The 14,677-nt window shown below is 58.9% G+C and overlaps 2 protein-coding genes across 2 annotated transcripts; one reads left to right on the plus strand and one right to left on the minus strand.

Annotated features, from left to right (window-relative positions):
- The first annotated feature begins 94 nt into the window (after window positions 1–94).
- Window positions 95–4,003, plus strand: LOC115841947 (carbonic anhydrase 15-like). The gene is made up of 4 exons (XM_060310124.1): window positions 95–1,389; window positions 1,899–2,069; window positions 3,540–3,706; window positions 3,785–4,003. Exons 2-4 carry the CDS (start codon window positions 1,919–1,921, stop codon window positions 4,001–4,003), a joined length of 537 nt encoding a protein of 178 aa, XP_060166107.1. The 5' UTR covers window positions 95–1,389; window positions 1,899–1,918.
- Window positions 4,004–5,176: 1,173 nt separating this feature from the next.
- LOC132598303 (protein FAM246C) lies at window positions 5,177–5,837 on the minus strand. Its single transcript, XM_060310125.1, is given in 2 exon segments — window positions 5,177–5,452; window positions 5,454–5,837. Coding segments are annotated over 2 exon segments (660 nt in total).
- Between the last annotated feature and the right edge of the window lie 8,840 nt (window positions 5,838–14,677).

Here is a 14,677-nt window from a genome sequence, read left to right on the forward strand (position 1 = left end):
GGGACAGGTGCAGAGGTGGCTGTGTGGAGGAGTTGGGCCACCTCTGGAAGCCAGGGCAGGCGTGGCGTTCTGAGACACCTATCTCTTCCGTTCTCTGACCGTGGTCTTTTCAATAATTTCTCAGTTCCTGATGTGAGGAAAGAGGGCGCCCAGGGGACTCAGCCTCGGGTGGGTCCTCGTGCTGGGCGGGCAAGGGGTTGGTTTAGGAAAGGCACTGGTGCGGCCCCTGGGGCCTTGGGGAGGCGGCCCTCGGGCCTGAACGCCTGCGGGGCGGCGGGCGGTCCGGGCAGCACCGCGGACAGCGCCTTGGTCGGGGGTGGGAGGTTGGGGCGCGGCCCTCGCGCTTGGGAAGGCGCGCCCGCCGAGCGCATTCCGGTGCGTCGTCGTCTCTCCTGGCCACTCGCGGGGCGGGGAAATCGGAACCCCGCTTTCCAAGAGAGCGACTGGGGCTCGGGCCACAGCCTGGGGTCCGCTGGGCGCCGGGACCTCCGAAACTGCTGCGGAAGCCGGGGTCCCACCGGGGCGGGGCGGAGCGGAGGAAGCAGTGGCTTCCCAGACCCTTTGGTCCGCAGGGGTGCGCTGGTAGGAGAGAGGCTGTGGTCTTGGGTCGTCCTCCCCACCCCAGGCCCCCAAGTCAAGGCACTGGAATCCAAGGTGCCATTTCCCTCGAACTTCATCCTTTCTGGTGGCCTTGCCATATCACTTCTGGTCTCCAGACTCCATTTCCTCGTCTGTAAATGGGCATAATAATAGCATCCCCCCACCCAGGAATAGTTGGGGTGTGGGGGGGTCCGTGAAAGCGTGCAGCTTGTCTCGACGCCGGCGTTTGTTGCTGGCAGCCGTCCCTGCCCCGAGATCAGAGCGAGTGCCTGGCGAGCTCCAGCTGTCTCCCCACTGGAGGCGCCGCCCCTCCGACCCTCCCCGCGCCTGGAGCCCCCAGGACTCAGCCACGCCCCTAACTCACCCCGCTGGTAAATTCGCCGCCCTCGCTGGTTTCCTCGGCCCGCGTCCTCCGCCACTTACTGCTGCACCATGCGGTCCCTGGGCTTGGTGCTCGCCTTCCTCGACGTGCCGCTGGTGGTGCGCGCCGACTCGGAGGGTGAACACAGGACCCTGCCTTTCTGCTCTGCCTTACCCTCCCCGGACGCTCCCTCTTCTCCGCTTTAGGCCCTGCCCCTAGTTGGAGGGGTGCGACTTTTGGGGAGGAGAGGTTGGAATTGGGGCGACAGGAGAATAGGGTCTGCCTGGCATCCACTGGCCAAAGCCCTGTGCTCCCACCCTTGGACCCCGGCTGGGATGGTGCTCAGGGCCCAGATGGCCTGCATCAGCCCAGTCCCCTCCCACCGTCTGCAGGTGCCTGGTGCTATGACTCCCAGGACCCAAATTGTGGTGAGGACAGTGTTGTGTGAGGCTGTGTGGCATTGGTCTGTGTCCTGTGTCCACTGCACTTCTGTGGTCTCTGCGGGTTTTCTGTCTGTAGTCCTGGGTCGCAGCGATTGGGAGCCCGCAGTGTGTGTATGACTGTCCCCTTCTGTGTGTGTCCGGATCTGTGGCTGCTGTGCTCTCCAGTCCTGTGTGTGCCAAGCTGCTCACATCAAGCGGGACCCATAAGTGTGCCATGTGGCCAGCCCACATGTGAGCAGGTCGTGGAGGTCCCCAAAGTTGGCATGTGGCCGGATGCCAGGAGACTTTCCCAGGCCCCTTCCCTGTGGAGCAGCTGCCTGCAGGGGCTGTACCTGTGATGGTGTTGCAAACACTATGTCCAGGCCAGGTTTGGGGGGGTGGCAGTTGTGACCTGTCAGGTGGGTGCTCTTCCCTGGGTGTGTGTGGGGGGGGAGGGCCACCTTTGTGCACCCCCATGTCTCAGCCCCCCAAGAGACCTAGACCTGTTTCCCCAGGCCCCACCCACTGGAAGGAGATGGCCCCAACCTGTGGGGGCCCAGGCCAGTCCCCCATAAACATCGACCTTCGCTGGGTCCAGCGGGACCCCACCCTTGGACCCTTCATCTTCCAAGGCTATGACTCAGCACCTCCAGGCCCGTGGACACTGGAGAATCATGGTCATACAGGTCAGCACCCTGGGTCAGGCTCCCCCTCCCACAGACAGGGACAGCAACCCCCTGCACAAGGATCAGGATCCCCACACAGGAGATGAGACACCCTACAGAGACCAAGGACCCCCCCACAAGGGTCAGGAACCCCTACAGATGGATTAAGAGCTTCTACATAAGGATGGGAACACCCCCACAGAAATCAAAATCTCCATAAATGGCACAGGAAGCTCCACACACAGTGGTCAAGACATCCCCCAATGGAGGTCTGGAACCCCCACATAGAGGTGCCAGGAACCCCCTACCAGTAGCAATCAGCCATTGTCCCTGAGAACCAGAAGTCAGGGCGTACCCAGAGGTCAGAACTCCTGGAGTCAACCCCCAACAATCCCATAGCTGAGGTGGATCAGGACCCCCGCCACGGGAGGCTGCCTTCTCCCCTCCGTGCAGGGTCAGGGGTTTCCACTGCAGTCTGTGGAGCCCCACTTGGCCGGCCAGCAGAGGGGCCTGGACACCCAGGGTGTCATAGTTCCAAAGAGGCCCAGCCAGGGCGCAGACTGGCCTGAGGGGGTACCTTTGCTCGCACCTTGTGCCCTAATGGCACGAGGGCAGCTGAGGGGGGGAAGAGAGGGTGTCATTTGTTCCTTCCCCCTCAGTGCTCCGCACGGACACTGGCCTGCAGAGCCTGCTGGAGATGCAGGGCGCCAGGCTGCCACCACCAGCCTAGCATGCCCTGCAGCTGCAGTTCCACTGGCGGGGTCCCCGGGCGAGCAGGCTCAGAGCACAGCCTGGACGGGCAGCACCGCCCCATGGAGGTGGGCCTGGTCATGGGGAGGGGTGGTGGGAGTGCCCCATGGAGGCCAGGGCAGCCTGGTGGGAGTAGCTGGGTACCTCCCGTAGTCTGTGTCTCCCCAGATGCACGTGGTCCATATGAACACCCGGTACCAGAGCATAGGGGAAGCCCGAGGTCACCCTGATGGTCTGGCAGTGCTGGCCATGCTCTTGACGGTGAGGGAGGGGCCGTGTGCCTCCTGCAGGGAGGGGGGCTGCTATGTGACAGCCTGCTTTCAAGAAAGGGGGTCCATGAGGGTCTGTAGAGGGGACAGGTGGCCTGTGTAATCTTGGGTGGGCATTGGGGCCCCTAGAGGCTTTATAGGATGAACAGGTTCTGTGAGGGGGTTTGGCCAGTGAGAAGTCGTGGACCTGCAGGGTCAGTGGGGGTGGCCCTCCCCCCAGCAAACCCCCTTCACCTCTCTTCCCACTTAGTCTCCCCTACACCCCCCTCAGTGTTCCCCCCTTTTAAGACCCTCGCTCGAGCCCCTCTCACTTGGAGCCCCCTTCCGAGGATCAGGACTCTGACAACGCTCGGCCGTCTGTCGGGCCTGAAGAACGTGTCTGCGCGCGGTGAGGGACGCGGTTCCCCGCGGCGGGGGCGGGGCGGCAGGACACCGGGAAATTGGTTCCAACCCGCCGCCGTCTCTCTCCCAGGGGCCTACGTGAACCTGGCGTCCGCCTTCCCGCTGGCCTCGCTGCTGCTGGGCGCCTCTGGCCTCTCGCGCTTCTACCGCTACGCGGGGTCGCTGACCACGCGGTGCTGCGAGCCCGTGGAGCTCTGGACGGTCTTCGAGGACACGGTCCCCATCGGGCGCGCGCAGGTACAGCCCGCGCCACCCCCCCAGCCGCCCCGCCCTCCCGTGCGCCGCGCCTTGACCGCCTCCGCCCCACACCCTCAGGTGGCCCAGTTCCGGATCGTGGCCCAGGCCAGGCCCCCCGGCTCCCGCCCCGCACCTCTCACGGAGAACTTCCGGCCGCAGCAGCCTCTCTGTGTACGCAGGGTTGTAGCTTCCCCCAGCGCCTCGGTCCGCGCGGCAGCCCCCACCCCGGCCCGAGGCACGGGGCTCTCCTGGGCCTGGGGCTCAGCCTGTGGCTCTGGCAGGGGCCCTAGGATGTAGACACGGCCACCTTCCTGCAATAAACGACTCACAGAGTGACCTTGGCCTCCTATGGCTGGGAGGAGGGGGGGCGGCCTGGGCGCGCCGCAGCTCCTACGGAGGTCTCCTGTGCCACCCTTCCCGACTCCACCACAGCCAGTCCCAGAGCCCATCCAGAGCCCCAGACCTCCCCAGATCCCTCTCGGGGAGAAGGCACCCCCACTCCCATCCTACACGTTATGCCTGAATCCCCCGATGAGATAGAAGGAGAAACTCCACCTGCTAAAGCCTAAAATTACTATTTTATTTTACAAACGAGCTGGCTGACCACCCCAGACACTGTGTGGTTTAGTGATGCCTCCAGCTGCCATTTCCCAGAGGCCAGGAGGTGAGAAGCTGCTGGATCCCAGCTCTGCAGCACAGAGTGGTGGGTCCTGGTGACAGGGACAGTGAGTGAAGGGCTGTCTGTAACAGGTGAGACCCGACCCAGGCGACACTCTGGGAAGATGGGCTGTGGAGTCTGATGTAGGTTGACACTGGAGAGACACTGCTGTCGGGTGACTGCCTGCCGTGACGCTACTTAAGGTAAGTGGCTTTCGTGTCACTGTCAAAGCAAAGCTGAGAGTCCAGGGGGCACTGACCAGATGCGTGCTGTCCAGTAGAGGGTGGGCCCGACTGTCAGGGGAATGAAGCTGGCTAGAGTTAGGCTGCTGTCCAGGGCCCACGGTAGAATGTGCTCTTACATCCAAGTGACACTGTCCTGAGTGAACCTGTGTCCAGGTGACAGTGTCCCAGCAGCCCACGTGTCCCCGGTGTCTGTCACTTGGTGTGTGGGTCACACTCTCCACCCCAGTGCATGAAGGTCCGACCTCCTCCCTTGAGACCCTTCAAGAAAATACACTTGCAACCACCTCCCCCAGACAGAGGAGACCTTGGGCTCTCCCGCTGCGCTCACTGCCGGAAGGGGACATACCCCTGGCCCGAGCCTTACCCCGCCGGGACTCCGGCTCCAGCTGCGCGGAGCCAGCCGTTCTCCCCAGCCCCTTCCGATACCAGAGCGCTAGCCAGCGGCGTCGGAGGACCCTTCTCGCTCCAAGCCCCGCTCCAGGAGCCACCTGGCCGGTCCCAGGTAGCAAAGCCCCGCGGCCGGCGGCGGCGCGCCAGGTCCTCGCCCCGGGCTCCCTCCCCCTGTGCTTAATCCCCGCTGCCCTGTGGGGTCCCCGGCGGCGTCTTCTTGAGGTTCTTCCGGGCCGGGGCCCGGCTAGCGCCGCCGTCGGCCGGGCTGTCCGAGGCGTTGTCGGTGGGTCTCGCGCTCGTGGCCAGCGCGTTCACGGTGCCCAGCGCCCGCAGCAGGGCCAGGCCGCGGAGGCCGCGGGGCTCGCGGGGGGCGGGCGGCGGAGGCGGCAGCAGCGTGCGCAGGGCGTCCAGCTCGGCCCGCAGCTCCGCGCGCAGCGCCTCAAGCCCCGCGCCCGCCCAGCTCGGCGCGTACGGCTGCCAGGCCCTCCTGCAGCTGCCGCTCGCTCATCTCCAGGACGCCCGCCGGGTAGGTGGCCCCGCCGCGCGGCTCCCCGCACCCGGAGCACACGGAGCCGCGGCTGCGCGCCTTCTCGGGCTCCGTGGCCCCCGCGCGGTCCACCAGCCGTGGCAGTCGGGGCGCGTTGGCCCGCGCCGCCACCTCAGCCCGGAACTGGCACCGCAGGCGCGCCAGGCGGCCTGGGGCGCGGGCTTCGTTGGGGCTCGGCCTGTGGGGCTGCGGCCCGGGGTCCGGCTGGCGGCCCACCGCGCGCCGCAGCGCCTCGCTGGCACCGTACGCGCTGCGCGCCTGGGCCCACGGGCGCCGGGGCTCTGCCGCCATCCGCGCCGCCGTTGCCTCCACCGCCGCCTCCAGAGCCCGGCCGGGCCGGAGCCCCAGCCCATAGCCTAGCGATCAATGGGGCCCGGGAGACGCTTCGTGGAGAGGGCCTCCGGGACGGCTGTGGGAACGACCAAAGCCTCGGGGAATCTGGCCAGGGGCCCGCGGAACCCCCGCAGGGCTGAAACCTGGGCGAATGGGGCCCCGAGGAACCGGGGGAACGACGCCAAAGGCTTGAGTGTGCAGGACTTGCACGTGGTGCTGCGCTGTCAGTGGGTCCCAACAAGGGGCTTGAACAGGCTTCTAGGCAGAGGTGATGGGGACGTGGAAGCGCTCAACCCCAAGTGGGGAACCGAGCTCACATACTCTGCTCAAAGCCACAGTCCCCATCACAGTCAGGGGACGGCAGGTGTGGTCACTGCCTGAAGCTCTCCTCACTGGCTGGGGCCACCTCCTCCCATACCACAGTCCAGGCTGCTATCTCTGCACTGCTCCCCTACAGCCCACACACAACATGCACTTCTGCCCCTGAATTCAAGATCCCCATTGCTCTCTGCTGGACCCCTGCCTTCAGGAGGCTGCTGGAGGTCCAGCCCATCCCTCACTGCTGTCTGTGCACTGGCCCTGTCCTCTTCCTCCTCTAACCCAGTGACCGTCTTCACCCCCTAAGCCTTTGCCTAGGCTGTTTGTCTGGCCTGGAATGTGCCCCCTGCTCCCCCCTCGACTGGCTGCTCCCACTCATCCCACTTCTCCGGGGCAGCCTTCCTTGACCATCTCACCCCCTACCAGGGAACTCAGGCCCCTCCCCCACAGCACCCTCGCAATCATGATTAAATGGCTCTGTTCTCTGTCCACCTCCATCCACAGTAGGATCCCGAGTACGGGCCCAGTGGTGCTGAGCGGGTTGGATGTTGGATGAAGTCCTTGGGTGAATGAATCTGGGGCTGAGAGTCCCCGGTGGGGCCACCCCACCCCTGGCCAGCTGTGCACCTCCTTTGCCTGGCATTCAAGGCCCTCACGGCCATCCCTGCTGGCTTTCCTGTCCCTCCCACCTTACCACTGCACCCCATTCATTCTCACCCTGGTGCCTTGCCACACGCACTGCCGCCCGTGCCCATCACAGAGCCGTGGGCAGTGTGCTGTGGGCCTCTCTGGAAGGCAGTATCCCCTGCCAACATGTTGTGCTCATGGCACCCGAGGGGCTAGTTAGGACTCTGGGTGCCCTGGGGCCTCCCCAGCAAATTGTGGGGAGGGAGGGCCTGGTGTGGATCCAGGCTGGGCTGGGAGGGGAGATGGCAAGACAGCCACTGGAGCCTGTGTCCCCAGGGCCCACCGGGGCCTACCCTCTCTGCAGCTCTGTGCCCATGTGTGCGTGTGTGTGTGAGATTAGGCGTGCCGTCGACCCTGTTCTTGGGCAGCCTTGGCCCCAGGCCACTGTGAAAAGGCCTGGATCCCCTCGGTTCATTCATTCATTGGAGCCTGTTGCTCTGGAAGGTGCAGGGAGATGGGAGAATTTGGTGCTCTGTCAACCCCTCTGACCCTCCATTCCTGCTGAGTCACCTGGCTCCTCAGGACCTCCAGCCTGTGGCTCTGCTGCTCCCTAGAGCCTTGTTAACCATACCTGCCACCACCCTCCCCTCCATAGTTAAAGTACGACTGACACAAGAGCCCTGCATTCCTCTCCAGGCCTGCTGGAGCCCGGCTGTGTGACCCGAGGGCTCTGCCCTCTCTGAGCCTTACCTGTGAAACGCAGGAGGCCCTCAGGTCCCCAGGAGGGGACGGCAGGGAGGCCGAGAGGGTGGGAGCAGATGTGGGAGGGACTCCAGATTTGCTGACCAGCAGTTAGGGATGTGAGAGCCAGGAGGGCCTAGAGTGGGCTGCCCAGGCAGCCTGGGCCTGGGGAAAACAGAGGCCAAAGGAGGAGGTGTGATAGGAGCAGAGACAGACTGAGAGGGAGGCCCTGGGGACCCCATGGGTCCTGAGGGGAGTTGCAGATGTGTTGGTTGGGGCGAACAGGCAGGGGTGGTCAGCACGACTGATCCCCAGAGGTCAAATTCAGTGAGGATCAGGAAGCAAGGTGTGGTGACCCTGGCCACATGTTCATCAGTGAAGCCAGGGCGCAGGTGAGGCCTGCGGTGCGGAGCCAGGTTGGAGTGCCCTGGCCGGAGCTGGCTGGTCAGAGCCAAATGGCTGTTGTCCCTTCAGGGGACAGAGCTGCTGGGTGGGGGGCTGCACACAGGCCTGCTTTCTAGGTCCTCCCAGAAGCTCCTCACAGCCCTGGAGCCAGCCTGCCAGGGGGCTCCCTGTATGGGGGGGCTGACAGGCCCAGCTCCTCCGCAATCCCATCCCTCTCTGTGTGCCAGGGGCCAGGCCAGCCGTTTCTGCGGGAAGCCACCGACCCCCCCGGGCTGTCCCCAGCCGGGCTCTGTGCCTTCAGGCCAGCCCTCCCACCAGGCAGGGTGGGCAAGTAGCTGCTCATTAACTCAGGGAGGAGAGACCGCCCTGGGCTCAGCCTCTGCCCAGAGAAGGGGGTGGTCACTCCCTGTGACTTCCCTGTGGTCACCCTTGCAGTCTGTTGCAATTAAACCCTGGCAGTCACCTAGGCGGGAGGTTTTCTTTCCCAGAGCCTGAGGGCAGTCGGAAGCCAAGACGGCATTGCATGTTGGAGGAGCTCTGGTGGCCTTGGGGGGTGGGTAGGGAGCAGCCATGTGACTGCAGCCTCACAGTCCTCAGGGGAGCATCTGGTAATGCAGGTCCCCAGGTCCCCAACCGCATGAGGTAGAGGGGGTGTGGGTGCTGAGGGCACAGAGGTCTTTGTCTTCTGCAGTTGAAGCCCCACCAGGTTCTTGGCAAAGCGGGGGATATGGCGAGGCAGGTAGCAGTCCTGAAGCCGGCGGGATCTGAGGGCCTGTGTTGGGGGTGGGTGACACACCAGGCAAGGGCCCAAGGGGGACAGGACCTCTGTGCAGGCCACCCACCGGGTGGGATGGGGTTTAGTTTTGGAGCTGGTCCTGGAAGGGGCGGTGTGGCCCAGGGCTCTAGGGTAGGGGCTGTGCTCTCCCTCTGGCCAGACTGGCTGGGCCTTTGGAGGGTGAGCAAGCCGTCTTGGCGGGGGCCTGGACCGCGGGCCCTGGGCTGTAGGGAAGGGAAGGCTATGGTGCCCTTAGGCCCCCAGAGTGCAGGCCACGTTGTGGGACCTCGGTGGACTAAGCCGGCAGGTCTGGCTCAAGCCATCGCTCAGCACAGTTCTGGGCAGCTTCATCCTGCCTCACGGGCCACTGGTGGTCCCTGTGGCCTCGCCTGTCTCTCCCCACCCCACTCCCACCCCTGTCAGAGCCCAGGACGAGTCTCTGCTGGCCAGGAGATGTGAGGGCGCAGAGGCGACAGAGGCAGGAGGGCGTGCAGTGGCCAGGGGAGGCCTGAGTCCTGAGGTCCCTCCTTTAAAGACAGGGTCAGAGAGGGGAAGTGACTCACTCTGGATCCTAGTGCTGGAACGGGGCTTCCTGTGGGCGCTGGACTCGGGCACACCTTGCCCCTGAACACTCCCTGCCCATCAGGCTCTGGAACTGTGCCATGGCCTCCTGGTGGCTCTAGCTACCCAGGCGTTCCCTGGGAACTGTTCTGGGTCAGGTGGCTCTGTGGGGGGCAACTCATTACCCGGTGTTGACCTTGCCTGACCTCAGTAATGAGTTCATTACCTGGTAATGGCTTTGTTTGCCTCGTCCTGGCGTCAGCAGCCTGGAGTAGCTCTGATCAGTCTGGGCTGGGCCCCTGGCCCCCCAACCTGCCCCAGGTGGGGCATCAGGCATGCCAGCATCTGTGTGTGCCCCGAGGGCCCAGCCTCGGCTCTCAATGGGACAAGCTCCCCAACCTTGGGCAGCTGAGGCCAGTCACCACTCTGTGCATCACCCTTCCACTCACAGATGGGGCAGAGCGGGGAGGGCCGCCTCGGATGGGCACGCTGCCCATGCAGGGGTCCTCGGGGTCCCCCTTCTCTTGCCAGCTGAGCCGGGGTCTCTATTCGACTGGCCCCTGGGATGGACCTCGTCTCATCATTCCTGGTGAACAGGACTGGGCCCCATCAGGAGCCCCTCCACCTCCCTGTGGCCAAAGGTCACCTCTCTGCCCTCATCTTTGATCTCTTAGCAGCACTGACAGAGCTGGCTGTGCCCTTCCACTCACACCCTCCCGGCCACCCCAGACCCTGGCGCTTCTTGCTGCTGCACTGGCCCCCCAGACAGAGCCACCACATCCCCACTGGCCTCACTTCTCCAGTCCTTGGCTTTGGCCCTGACCCTCTCAGGCAACCTGTTAAACCTACGTCTGGGGACTTCCCTGGTGGCGCAGTGGTTAAGAATCCGCCTGGCAACACAGGGGACATGGGTTTGATCCCTGGTCTGGGAAGATCCCACATGCGGCGGAGCAGCTAAGCCCATGTGCCACAGCTTCTGAGATCTAGAGCCCGTAAGCCACAACTACTGAGCCAATGTGCCACAACTACTGAAGCCTGCACGCCTAGAGCCTGTGCTCTGCAACGAGAAGCCACCGCAATGAGAAGCACACATACCACAATGAAGAGTAGCCCCCGCTCACTGCAACTAGAGAAAGCTGGTGCAGCAACAAGGACCCAATGCAGCCATAAATTAATTAATTAATTAATTAATGTTCCTATGAGGGAGGAGTCAAGATGGCAGTGTGGGAAGACGCAGAGTTAGCATCTCCCCACAACTAGGGTGGCTGCCGGGCGCTGGTGGGGGACTCTGACCCCCAAGGAGACGGGAGGAACCCCAAAGTGAACCGGTAGAACATAAGTGGAGGCCAGGCAAGATCAGCGCCCCTGAGGCTGGAGAGATCAGGACAGGCAGGCGGGAGGGGCCCTGAGGGAGGAGCAGGAGAGGAGCGGAGGGTGTTAACCCCACCCATTTGGGCATGGGGAGCCTGCCGAGCTCCCAGGCTGGTCCCCTGCCCTCCAAGCTGCCTCCAGGCTGCGTGGGTCCTTGGGGTCATAGGAGGGAGGACAGGGAGATCAGGACGCAGGCAGGAGAGGAGTGGAGGGTGATTGCCCTGCCCACTTGAGTCCAGGAAGTCTGCTGGACTCCCAGGTGAGGTCCCCTTCTCTCTGAGACCTAGGTGGGGGGCACCCTGGGCCCCTTCTGTTCCTTGAGCCTAAGTCCCACCCCCCACAGCCCCCAGGGCCTTTTCCAGCCTTGTGAGTACTGGCCCTGCCCACCGCCCAAACCTCACCCTTGCTTAGGCCCCGCTCTGCACATCCAAGGCCTTTCCTCCCCCCCACACTTTTTTTTTCCTTTCCCTCCTCCTCTTTTTTACTACTGTGGTACTGATGAACCTTCCAGTTGTTGATTTATCTGTTTTTTAATTTTTACATTCTTTCTAACATACCTATTAGTTTCCTAGTCTAATTTTATTTTTTGCTTTGTTATTTTTCTTTTTCTTTGTTTTTTTTTTTGCCTCCCCACGGGGCTTGCAGGATCTTTTTTTTTTTTTTGCGGTACACGGGCCTCTCACTGCTGTGGCCTCTCCCGTCCCGGCTCTGGACACGCAGGCCCAGTGGCCATGGCTCACAGGCCCAGCCGCTCCGTGGCACGTGGGATCCTCCCAGACCGGGGCACAAACCCATGTCCCCTGCATCGGCAGGTGGACTCTCAACCACTGCGCCACCAGGGAAGCCCGGGGCTTGCAGGATCTTGATTCACAAGCCCAGCGTTGGGGGGATGCTCCTGCAGTGGGAGGTCCAAGTCCAAACCACTGGACGAACAGAGAACCTCAGACCCCAGGGAATATTCATTTGAGTGAGGTCTCACGGGGTTTGTCATCTCAGCACCAAGACAGCTCTACCCAATAGCCTACAGACTCCAATGTTGGAAGCCTCAGGCCAAACAACCAGTAAGACAGGAACACAGTCCCACTCATTAAAAAAAAGAAAAAAATGAGATGGCAAAAATATATGTCACAGATGAAGGAGCAAGATAAAAACCTACAAGATCAAATAAATGAAGAGGAAATAGGCAGTCTACCTGAAAAAGAATTCATAGTAATGGTAGTAAAGATGATCCAGAATCTCAGAAATAGAATGGAAACCTGGATTGAGAATATACAAGAAATGTTTACCAAAGATCTAGAAGAACTAAAGAACAAACAAACAGAGATGAACAACACAATAACTGAAATGAAAACTACACTAGATGGAATCAATAACAGAATAACAGAGGCAGAAGAAAGAATAAGTGAACTGGAAGACAAAGTGGTGGAAGTAACTGCTGAGAAACAGAATACAGAAAAAAGAATGAAAAGAATTGAAGACAATATCAGAGACATCTGGGACAACACTAAATGTACCAACATTCGAAATATCAGGTTCCCAGAAGAAGAGAAAAGAAAGGGTCTGAGAAAATACTTGAAGAGATTATAGTGGAAAATTTCCCTAACATGGGAAAGGAAATAGTCACCCAAATCCAGGAAGCACAGAGAGTCCCATACAGGATAAATCCTAGGAAAAACACACCAGGACACATTAATCAAACTAACAGAAATTAAATTCAAAGAAAAAATACTAAAAGCAGCAAGGGAAAAACAAAAAATAATATACAAAGGAATCCCCATAAGGTTATCAGCTGATTTTTCAGTGGAAACTCTGCAGGCCAGAAGGGAGTGGCAGGATATACTTAAAGTGATGAAAGAGAAAAATCTATAACCAAGATTACTCTACCCAGCAAGGATCTCATTCAGATTCGATGGAGAAGTCAAAAGCTTTTCAGATAAACAAAAGCTAAGAGAATTCAGCACCACCAAACCAGCTTTACAACAAATGCTAAAGGAACTTCTCTACGCAGGAAACACAAGAGAAGAAGAAAACCCACAAAAACAAACCCAAAACAATAAAGAAAATGGTAATAGGAACATACATATTGATAATAACCTTGAATGTAGATGGGTTAAATGCCCCAACCAAAAGACACAGACTGGCTGAATGGACACAAAAACAAGACCCATATATATGCTGTCTACAAGAGACCCACTTCAGACCTAGGGACACATACAGACTGAAAGTGAAGGGATGGAAAAAGATATTACATGCAAATGGAAGTCAAAAGAAAGCTGGAGTAGCAATACTTGTATCAGATAAAATAGACTTTAAAATAAAGACTGTTAAGGGCTTCCCTGGTGGCACAGTGGTTGAGAGTCCGCCTGCCGATGCAGGGGACACAGGTTCGAGCCCTGGCCTGGGAAGATCCCACATGCCGCAGAGCAACTAAGCCCATGCGCCACAACTACTGAGCCTGCACTCTAGAGCCCGCAAGCCACAACTAGTGAAGCCCACGTGCCTAGAGCCCGTGCTCTGCAACAAGAGGAGCCACCACAGTGGGAAGCCCGTGCACTGCACCAAAGAGTAGCCCCTGCTTACTGCAACTAGAGAAAGACGTGCACAGCAACAATGAACCAAAGCAGCCAAAAATAAATAAATAAATATTTTTTAAAAAGAAGAAAAATCTCAAATAAACAATCTAACTGGGCTTCCCTGGTGGCGCAGTGGTTGGGAATCTGTGTGCCAATGCAGGGGACACGGGTTCGAGCCGTGGTCTGGGAAGATCCCACATGCCGTGGAGCAGCCAAGCCCGTGAGCCACAACTACTGAGCCTGTGCGTCTGGAGCCTGTGCTCTGCAATGGGAGAGGCCGCGACAGTGAGAGGCCCGCACACCACGATGAAGAGTGGCCCCCGCTTGCCACAAGTGGAGAAAGGCCTCGCACAGAAATGAAGACCCAACACGGCCAAAAATAAATAAATATATTTATTTATTAAAAAAAAAAATCTAACCCTACACTTAAAACAACTAGAGAAAGAAGAACAAAGAAAACCCAAAGTCAGTAGAAGGAAAGAAATCATAAAGATCAGAGCAGAAATAAATGAAATAGAAACGAAGAAAACAAGAGCAAAGAGCAATAAAAGTAAAAGCTGGTTCTTTGAGAAGATAAATAAAATTGATAAACCCTTTTCTAGATTCATCAGGAAAAAAAGGGAGAGGACGCAAATCAATCAAATTAGAGGGGGGACTTCCCTGGTGGCACAGTGGTTAAGAATCTGCCTTCCAATGCAGGGGACACAGGTTCGAGCCCTGGTCTGGGAAGATCCCACATGCTGCGGAGCAACTAAGCCCATGCCCCACAGCTACTGAGCCTGTGCTCTAGAGCCTGCAAGCCACAACTACTGAAGCCCGCGTGCCTAGAGCCCATGCTCTGCAGCAAGAGAAGCCACCACAATGAGAAGCTTGCGCACCACAACAAAGAGTAGCCCCCTCTCACCATAACTAGGGAGAAAGCCCACATGCAAAAAGGAAGACCCAATGGAGCCAAAAATTAATTAATTTTAAAATAATAATAATAAATAAATAAAATAAAATTAGAAATGAAAAAGGAGAAATCACAACTGACACTGCAGAAATACAAAGGATTATAAGAGACTACTACAAACAACTATATGCCAATAAAATGGACAGCCACGAAGAAATGGACAAATTCTTGGAAAGGTACAATTTTCCAAGACTGAACCAGGAAGAATTAGAAAATATAAACAGACCTATCACAAGTAATGAAATTGAAACCATAATTAAAAATCTTCCAACAAACAAAAGTCCAGAACCAGATGGCTTCAAAGGCGAATTCTATCAAATATTTAGAGAAGAGCTAACACAGATCCTTCTCAAACTCTTCCAAAAATTTGCAGAAGGAGAAATACTCCCAAGTTCATTCTATGAAGCCACCATCACCCTGATACCAAAACCAGAAAAAGATATCACAAAAAAAGAAAATTATAGACCAATATCAC

The sequence above is a fragment of the Globicephala melas genome, chromosome 13 (assembly GCF_963455315.2).
Source record: "Globicephala melas chromosome 13, mGloMel1.2, whole genome shotgun sequence".
Lineage (NCBI taxonomy): Eukaryota > Metazoa > Chordata > Mammalia > Artiodactyla > Delphinidae > Globicephala > Globicephala melas.

What these genes read in the sequence shown, in the direction of transcription:
- LOC115841947 (XM_060310124.1), top strand. Translation starts at nt 1,919, where the DNA reads ATGGCCCCAACCTGTGGGGGCCCAGGCCAGTCCCCCATAAACATCGAC. An exon ending in GGAGAATCATGGTCATACAG is followed by an intron (nt 2,070 to 3,539) that starts GTCAGCACCCTG and finishes TCTCTCTCCCAG; the next exon opens with GGGCCTACGTGAACCTGGCG. An exon ending in TCCCCATCGGGCGCGCGCAG is followed by an intron (nt 3,707 to 3,784) that starts GTACAGCCCGCG and finishes CCACACCCTCAG; the next exon opens with GTGGCCCAGTTCCGGATCGT.